We start from the raw sequence: 9,976 nt of genomic DNA on the forward strand, positions 1-9,976 counted from the left end.
GCAGAGAGAGACATTACTTTGCCAACAAAGGTCTGTCTAGTCAAGGCTATGGTTTTTCCACTGGTCGTGTATGAATGTGAGAATTGGACTGTGAAGAAAACTGAGCACCAAAGAATTGATGCTTTTAAACTGTGGTGTTGAAGAAGACTCTTGAGGGTCCCTTGGACTGCAAGGAGATTCAACCAGTCCATCCTAAAGGAGATCAGTCCTGGGTGTTCATTGGAAGGACTGATACTGAAGCTGAAACTCAAATACTTTGGCCACCTCATGTGAACAGTTGACTCATTGGAAAAGACCCTGATGCTGGGAGAGATTGGGGCAGGAGGAGAAGGGGATGACAGAGGATAAGATGGCTGGATGACATCACCGACTCAATGGACATGAGTCTGAATAAACTCCAGGAGTTGGTGATGGACAGGGAGGCCTGGCATGCTGATTCATGGGGTCACAAAGAGTCGGACACAACTGAGTGAATGAACTGAACTGAACTGAACTGAACTGAAAATAAGACCGTTTCATCTACACTGAAACTCTGTTGCTTTATGTAGCCACCTTCATTTATTGTCTTAGCTAGACCTTCTGAATAACTTGCTGCAGCTTCTACATCAGCACTTGCTGCTTCATCTTGCACTTTCACGTTATAGAAATGGTTTCTTTATTTAAACCTCATTAACCAATCACCGCTTGCTTCAAGCTTTTCTTTTGTAGCTTCCTCCTGGTACTCCATTCCAGTGTTCTTGCCTGGAAACTCCCATGGACGGAGGAGCCTGGTAGGCTGCAGTCCATGGGGTCGGTAAGAGTCGGACACGACTGAGTGACTTCACTTTCACTTTCCACTTTCATGCATTGGAGAAGGAAATGGCAACCCACTCCAGTATTCTTGCCTGGAGAATCCCAGGGACAGGGGAGCCTAGTGGGCTGCTATCTATGGGGTCGCACAGAGTTGGACACAATTGAAGTGACTTAGCAGCAGTAGCAGCACCTCTCTCAGCCTTGATGAAATTGAAGTGAATTAAGGCCTTGCTCTGGATTTGGTTTTAGCTTAAAGGAATGTCAAAGTTGATTTGATCTTCTATCTAGTCCATGGAAACTTTTTCCATATCAGCAATAAGGCTGTTTTGCTTTCTCATCATTCATGTGTTCACTGGAGTAGCACTTTTACTTTCCTTCTAGAACTTTTCTTTTACAAAGTGGCTAATTTTTGGCACAAAAGGATTATCTTCAGCCTATCTTGGCTTTTACACACCTCTCTCACTAAGGTTAATCTTTTCTAGATTTTTATTTAAAGTGAGAGATGTGTGACTCTTCTTTTTGCTTAGACAATTAGTGATGACTGTAGGCTTATTATTTGAGATCTAACTTCAATATTGTTGAAACTTAGAGAATAGGGAGGTTCAATGAGAGGGGGAGAGATGGAGAATCAGCCTGTAGGTGGAGCAGTCAGAATGCTGTTATCAGAACATTTACTGATAAAGCTTGTCATCTTGTATCAGAGTGGTTGGCAGCAGCCCAAAATAATTATAATAGTAACATCAATGATCATTGATCACAGATCCCCATAGAAAATATAGTAATAATATAAAAGTGTGAAATAGAGAGAATTACCAAAATGTGACATAGACATGAACAAATGCTGTGGGGAAAAAATGGTGTTGATAGATTTGCTTCATGCAGGGTTGCTATGCACTTTCAATTTGCAAATAAACATGACCTTTGAAGTGCAATATAGAAAAGCACAAAATAATAAAGTAGTCTGAAAAGTCATTTCCAATAGATAATATGAAGGACTGAAAAATTAAGACTTTGTCTAATACATCACTGACTTGCATTTTTGTAAAGAGTTGAGTTCTTATTCAGATTCTGACCCTTTCTATGAGACCTTGAGAGATTTATACAAATATGCCATGCTTCGATATCTCAACTCTTGAGTATTTCTCCAGTTATGAAAGAATTCCACTCTCCTGCAATCAACACATGAGAATTCCAGGTGCTCCATGTCTATAGCAACACACTGAGTCATTTTCTGTTGTTTCAATTGTAGTGCTCTGGTGTGAAAAGAGTAGCATTTTATGGTGGTTTTAATTTGTAGTTCCTTAATGATGAATAAGGCTATGGTTTTTCCAGTAGTCATGTATGGATGTGAGAGTTGGACTGTGAAGAAGGCTGAGCGCCAAAGAATTGATGCTTTTGAGCTCTGGTGTTGGAGAAGACTCTTGAGAGTCCCCTGGACTGCAAGGAGATCCAACCAGTCCATTCTAAAGGAGATCAGATCTGGGTGTTCTTTGGAAGGACTGATGCTAAAGCTGAAACTCCAGTACTTTGGCCACCTCATGCGAAGAGTTGACTCATTGGAAAAGACTCTGATGCTGGGAGGGATTGGGGGCAGGAGGAAAAGGGGACAAAAGAGGATGAGATGGCTGGATGGCATCACCAACTCAATGGACGTGAGTTTGAGTGAACTCCTGGAGTTGGTGGTAGACAGTGAGGCCTGGCATGCTGCAATTCATGGGATTGCAAAGGGTCAGACACAACTAAGCGACTGAACTGAACTGAATGATGAATAATTCGATTATGTTTTCATAAGCCTCTCAGCCAGTAAACTATCTTCTTTTGTGAAAATTAAAGATTTGTCTGCTTTATTGGATTTTTAAACTTTTTTTTTGAGTTGTAAGAGTCATTTACATAATCTGGAGGCAAGTTCTTTTTCAAGTGTGTATATTGTAAAGAATATCTGCCCAATCTCTGAATTGACTTTTTATTTCAATAGTTTTTTGAAGAGCAGAGCAGATATTAATATTGATGAAGTTGAGTTTATTTAATATTTTTTCATTGCACCTTTTGAAATTCTGTCTTGAAAAGAGTCATAAAGATTTTATCATATATTTTATTCCTGAATAGAGAGCCTTGGAAAAGCCTGAGACACTGGCCTGGACAGGTATTTGGGTAGGAATAAATGTAAAAGGTTTTCTGACTGGCTACTATACTCAGAGACACTGTCCATGGTAGAGTAAAGGGCAAGTTAATGATCATGTAAAAGGAAACACAGAGATTGGTAGAAAATAAGTGTAAGAGTGCAAGAACTTTGAGGCAGGGGTAGGGGTGGCCCTGCAAGAAAGATGAGCAATTTATAACTGATGTGGAAGCTGCATGGGTAATCTTCATATATCATATAAACCACTCCAGCAAAATGTGGGTTTATTCTAATGAACAAAGGAACGGAATAAATGAGGTGTCAGGTGACTGCGATTGGTTTCCTCATAAAGCAGAATCAGTGGGTAAAGTAAAACAGCACCAGGCTTCCTGCAGCAATACCTGTCAGCAGCCGAAGCCTGGAGACTGACTCCTATAAAGCTGACTCCACCCTCAGGTGAGTCCATGGAAGGAGTGAGGAATAAAGGCGAAGGAGAGGAGAGTCATGACGACTCCTGCCCATGGGCCTCCAGCCCTGGGGACTGTTTGTTTCTCCTCAGCTTCTCCCAGGTGGAGCCTTGGTGTTTCACATACACAGAGGAAGGAGCAGGATAAATTCTTCCATGACAGACCCAGCCTGATGCCCCTCAGTGACACTGATGCCATCCTGCCTACCCTCATCCTTTTTCAGTACAAATGACCTGGCTTCTCTTTTTAAAAGTTAGCAGCTGCTGGTGAGTCTCCACTGCTGTCCTGTGCCAGGGTCTCATGGGTGGGTATTAGGGGGTCATAGGAGAAGAAAGGGAGAAAATACAGGGAGAAGGGAATGTAGAGATTTCCAAGAAAGCAATGACCCTGGAAGGATGTGGTCTGAGTTCTCATCCTCACTCCTCTCCTAACACTTAAATGACTTTAGACAGGTTTATTCCCTATGTTGGACCTTGCTTAGTTTTTTCATTTGCAAAATGAAATTTGGGGATCCAGGCTGTAACAGAAGCTCTTTCACTTCTGATATTCAGTGTGTTTGTGTAGAACCAGAGTCAGAGAAGGTGTCAAGGCTTGCTCACTCTGGAGAAGTGGGGATGACCATCTGCACTATCATGTTTCTTGCATCAGAGAGAGAGCTGCTTCTCTTCTCCTGACCATGGTCTCCATGGCCAGGCCAATTCCTTCCTGGCTCCTATCTGGAATCAGCCTCCAAATGCCATCAAGATGTCACAAGCCCTCAGGTCTCCATAGACTCTTCTCTGATAAAGCTGTCTGTTACATATAGCCTTCCCTTTTCCTCTTATCCATCAAACAGCTATTCACTTAACAGCACACATATTAAGTGCATTTCTTGTGCCAGACCAGTTAAGCATAGAAGCTCCTGCCCTGTACTAATAATACAGGCATCCCTGTGACTTCCCCAGCACCCAGGATACACTCTCTCTCCTTCACAGCCCTCTGCCACTCCAGCCACAAGAGGTGTGCTGACAGGAAATTTGATCACTGTGGGAAGGTTCTCCTTGGTTCAAGGGCAAGGTGTTTGATCCATATCCTTGTGCTCAGGGTTGGTTCCATCTGCATCTTCTCCTATGCATAAGAAACAGCAGTCTCCAGCACAAGCTCATTTTTTAAAATAGAGTATATCAAATTGAAACAGAAGAATATTTAGAACATATAGAAGAGATAGATGTCTAGCCACACACTGCATAGTGAAAATCTCTCTTTTCAGGAATTTCCTCTTTAGGCTCACCTTTATCTCTTGTGCTATGAATACTGTAAAAGGATTGCCACTAGCCATGACTATGTGCTGTCAAGTAGAGTTCTGTTTTCCTAGTAGAAGTGGAAATACATCTCTTGGTCCCTTAGTATAGAGAATAATCTTTGATTTCCTGGAGAAACTCACTAGAACTTCCTTTCCAGGGAAAATACTCTTAGCCCCATCATGATTTCTCTATAAAATTTTCATTCCCTCAGATCACATTCCTTGTCTTGCCTATTATGAAGTGAAAACAAGATTTAATTCTAAACTTCAGGCACAACTAATCAGGAGAAGAGATAAGCTCTTGGTCACTCATTTACTTAATTTTTTCATGCAAAAACAGAGAGGTGCCCACTATGCATTATACAATGCATTGGGCTCCAAGGGTCTAGTTGGTGCAAAAAAATGGGTTAAAATCATAAGTTATAAACACATATAAAAAAACTATATATAATGTACAAGTAATATATACATTGTATATAAGATAAACATTTGTAAGAATATATGTTTAAGCATACATTTATGTTGACTTATACTTTTATAGATTCTTATATAAAAGAACAACTGTATACTATATAAAGAACATATATGTATACAGAGAACAAATATTATATTATATATCATATTACATTATAGAAATAGTGTATATAGGTAAATACATTATATATGTTATTTATATTTATACATATTTCTATTTATATATACTTAATATTAGTACTTACTATATGTAAGTATATATGTATGTGTATGTATATTACACATTTTATATATATATATTATATATACATATATAAGATATATGTGTGTGCTTTTACACTCCAGTAGTACTGCAGCAAAGGTATTAAGGGAATACAGAGAAGAATTTGCCTAGCTCTACACAGAGAATTCAAGAGAGGTTTGTTAGAGGAAATATTTGTGCTATCATAAAGGATCAGCAAATGTTCACTGGTGGAAAAAGCAAGAGTGGTTTCTGTTAGAAAAGCAAGCTATAAAGCAATATAAAGAATAGAAACAAGAAATGCACATATGGGGAACTGTAGGAAAAAACCAATATGGGCTTGTTGACTATAGCAGAAAGAAGATGAATTTAGAAGGATATCAAAGCAGAAAACGTCTGGGTAGAGACAGAGTAGTGCACCGTACTAGGACGACCCCCTTTGGATCTAGGTGGTGCAGTGACGAAAAACACACCAAAGCACTGGCTGGTTCCACTCTGGACTCATGAAGCTCAAATGTGCCTTCATCACTGCCTGCTTCCTACTACACTGCTCTCATCTTCCTGTTCTCTGTCTCTTCCCCTTGAGCTCAGAAACACCTAGACACACTTTTCCCCTAAGAACTGTTTTATTGATACTACATGGCTGTCCACTTCAAGTCACCCTGTGGAAAATACCTGGGAACTGTGATCATTCAAGCCCAGAAGCAGCTTCAACTACAGCAGAAGGAAGTAGGAATATCAACAAGGTCATAGCCTTTATGGAGTAGGTGAGGGTAATTTTATTCCCAACCCCTCCTCTGAAACTTCTCTTCTCAAGGTCAGCTGTAACCTCCACATTGCTCAGTCCTTTAGTAATGTCCCAGTCCTTGGGAACATGACCCCTTGGTAACATCATGTATGAATGATTAATACCTCTTGAGACTTCATACAAGACCACAGTCTCCTGTTCATTTGCTTTCTAGCTGGCTTTTATGTTCCTCCTTCACCTTTAGTGGAGCCTTTTCTTCTCCAACTCTAAATTTCAGTTTTGCCTAGGACTCAAAACTAGAAACTTCTCTCTATCCTCACTTCTTTGGTTTCCTCCTCTGTATACTAATAAGTCCTAAATATATATCTCTTTTTCAACTTAGTTCTACTACTGAGTTAGTGAAAATGAATACATGAAAAGCTTGTTGGTGGAATTGACTATAAGTTAAATTTTGACATGTTTTTAAAATAACTATGAAGTTCCTAGATGCAGAATCTTAGCCTACTGTAAGATATATGAGTCTGCAAACTAAAAGAAGAGAATTATAAATATTTGATATTTGTCAACATAAAGATCTTAAGTAAAGTCCTGAGGATGATGTTGTTTGAGGAAGAAAAGATACAGCATGGACACAAAATTGTTGAGATTGAGGATGATCATATTTAAGGGCTCATCAATTAAAAGAGGCCAGCCAAGAAGATTGAGAAGAAATAAAAATACAGAGAAAAACTGATGAAGGTGTGGTACTTTCAAAGGAAGTTTCAATCAGGTAGTTGGATGGTGGAAAGAATACTGAAGTAGAAGATACTAAAGCTGATGATGGTCATGATTCTGCTTATAATGGTGTGCATGTTTATGAAACTGAAGAATTAATAACCAGAACTTCCATTTATTCTCAGCTCAGCCCCTGAAGAATGCCAGCCCAGTATCCCCTCCATCCTCACATGGTGCTCCTGTCCAACCTCACGCAGTTCAGCCCCATGCTCTACCTCACTGGCTTTCCCGGATTGGAAACCATCGAGCACTGGATCTTCATCTTCTTTTTCCTTATGTACCTCGTGGCCATCTCAGGCAACTGCTTCATTCTGATCATTATTAAGACCAGCCCTCGCTTGCACACAGCCATGTACTATCTACTCTCCTTTCTGGCCTTCACTGACCTGGGCCTGTCGGTATCCACCTTGCCCACTACTGTGGGAATCTTTTGGTTCAAATCCCATGGCATCTACTTTGGAGCCTGCCAAATCCAGATGTTCTGTATCCACTCGTTTTCCTTCATGGAGTCCTCAGTGCTCCTTGTCATGTCCTTTGATCGGTTTGTGGCCATCTGTTATCCCCTGAGGTACTCAGTCATTATCACTGGCCAGCGAGTGGTCAGGGCAGGCCTGGTTGTCATCCTGCGGGGCCCTATAGCCACTGTACCCATTGTTTTTCTCCTGAAGACTTTTCCTTACTGTGGGTCTAGAGTCCTCTCCCACTCTTTCTGCCTGCACCAGGAGGTGATACACTTGGCCTGCACAGACACCACCTTCAACAACCTGTACGGGCTGATACTGGTGATGTCAACTGTGGTGCTGGACCTGGTGCTCATTGCACTGTCCTACGGGGTCATCCTGCACACAGTGGCAAGACTGGCCTCCAAAGAGGAGCGGCTCCGAGCCTTCCAAACATGCACCTCACACCTCTGTGCTGTGCTGGTATTCTTTGTGCCCATGGTGGGACTGTCCCTCATACATCGCTTTGGGAAACATGCCCCACTTGCTGTCCACCTTTTTATGGCTAATGTCTACCTCTTTGTGCCTCCCATGCTTAATCCAATCATATACACTATTAAAACCAAGGAGATCCGCCAGGCCATCAGCAAGTTCCTGGGTCTTAGAAAGGCCAATGTTGAGTCATGAGCCTAAAAATTCCACTGGGTGCCCTGAAGAAGGTCTCAAATCAGACCAAAGATTTACAGCATTTAGTACCAATTAAGTTTCCCAAGATTTTTACTCACTTCCCTAAATTAAGTATGGATTAATTTCTCTCTTGAATTATGAGTTAGCAATGCCGACTTTTCTCTTGCTTAAATTATAATGGTCTTCTATGTATATATAAGACCTAGATGTTTTGGCAACATCAAAAATTGCCCCAAGGAAGACCCTCTTGAGCCTTGTGCAAAAACTAAAACTAAAGAAAACTGAATAAAAACTTAAAAGGAGCAATAAACTAGAAAGCAACCAGAACAGAAACTAGCAAAGCACAGACACATGTCAGTTGTTTGAATTCACTTGAGTAACATACCTCCTTTCATGGTTCCTTGGGACTGTTTCCTTCTTCTCTACCTGGGCAACATATTACCCTTCAGTTCCTATTCTGAATAAGCATATCCTTCGCATTCTGGAATAACAGTGGAAGAATCAGAACTCCTGCACCCTTTCCTAATGGCTCATTCAGGTTGAACCCCTCTAAATGTTTCTCATGATGTGCTCCCTCTGGCTTTGTTCATCTAATAGACTCCCTGGACCCCACCCATGTCTCTTCTCATCTCTGATTTTATCTTTCCTATGGATTTGCTGACTATGTTTGCTTCTGGGCCTTCTAGTTGTGAGATCTTGTTTAATGACCTGAAATGCAATAAAGCTCCAGTGAAAGAAATTATCACAGACAAGTCTAAGTCATAATTCCACTGCTCAAGAGGTTGTGAAGCTAAAATTGGCAAGAAGATTGTCCCTACTGTGACTAAACAAAATTCATGTTGGAGTCTCAGCGCTAAGGGTGCTTTCTCATGGACATTTTCATGGCAGGTTCTCTCTCCAAAACTAAAGCAGATTCTCCATCTATCTTTTCCTTCAGAACCCTGCGTTTCCAGTTGTAACATTTGTTTCATAGTAATGGACTCTTCTGTGTCTTAGTTTAGTTTCTTTCTAGGTCCTTCACACTAGATTCCTAAATTAAGCTCTTTAGAAGGATTATGGGAGAAGGCAATGGCAACCCACTCCAGTACTCTTGCCTGAAAAATCCTATGGGAGGAGCTTGGTAGGCTGCAGTCCATGGGGTCGCTAAGAGTCAGACACGACTGAGCAGCTTCACTTTCACTTTTCACTTTCATGCATTGGAAAAGGAAATGGCAACCTACTCCAGTGTTCTTGCCTGGAGAATCCCAGAGATGGGGTAGCCTGGTGGGCTGCCATCTGTGGGGTCGCACAGAGTCGGACACGACTAAAGTGACTTAGCAGCAGCAGCACCAGCAGAAGGATTATTCATGCCTTGTTTATCAGTAAATTTCCATAAATGCAACAATTGTCTCATAATAGATACTCAAGGAGTAATTATTTAAATGCATTCCTCAATATATTAATATATGCATAAAGTGAGATTCAGGGCTTCCCTGGTGGGTCAGGTGGTAAAGAATCTTCCTGCAATATGGAAGACTTGGGTTCGATCCCTGGGTTGGGAAGACCCCTGGAGAAGGGAAAGGCTACCCACTCCAGTATTCTGGGCTGGAGAATTCCATAAACAGAGGAGCCTGATGGGAGTCCATGGGGTCGCAAAGAGTCAGACACAACTGAGTGACTAACACATTCAAAGAGAGATTCAAAGCAAAGAAAGAGAATGCCTCTTATTTTCCAAGGAAATTTTCCATCTTCACATCCAGAAATCCCAAGGAAACTCTTTCATGGCATCTATACAAGAGGTTTCCCATCTTTTTCCTTGTTGTGCTTTGTTTGGGCTCATGGTCCTTGAAGCCTCCTCTGCCACAGATCAAAATTACAATGAACAGGAAGTCCTCCCAAGAGTTGTTCTTCACAGGTTTGGAGCATGAAACACCTTGTAAAAATGTGATTTACTACTCCTCCTGCCTGATCTA

At 41.2% G+C, this 9,976-nt stretch overlaps 1 protein-coding gene across 1 annotated transcript; it reads left to right on the forward strand.

Annotated features, from left to right (window-relative positions):
• Positions 1-7,037: 7,037 nt before the first annotated feature.
• Positions 7,038-8,024, forward strand: LOC113905165 (olfactory receptor 51M1-like). Its single transcript, XM_027562143.1, has one exon. It carries the CDS (start codon positions 7,038-7,040, stop codon positions 8,022-8,024), a length of 987 nt encoding a protein of 328 aa, XP_027417944.1.
• The last annotated feature ends 1,952 nt before the right edge of the window (positions 8,025-9,976 follow it).

The sequence above is a fragment of the Bos indicus x Bos taurus genome, chromosome 15 (genome assembly GCF_003369695.1).
Source record: "Bos indicus x Bos taurus breed Angus x Brahman F1 hybrid chromosome 15, Bos_hybrid_MaternalHap_v2.0, whole genome shotgun sequence".
Classification (NCBI taxonomy): domain Eukaryota; kingdom Metazoa; phylum Chordata; class Mammalia; order Artiodactyla; family Bovidae; genus Bos; species Bos indicus x Bos taurus.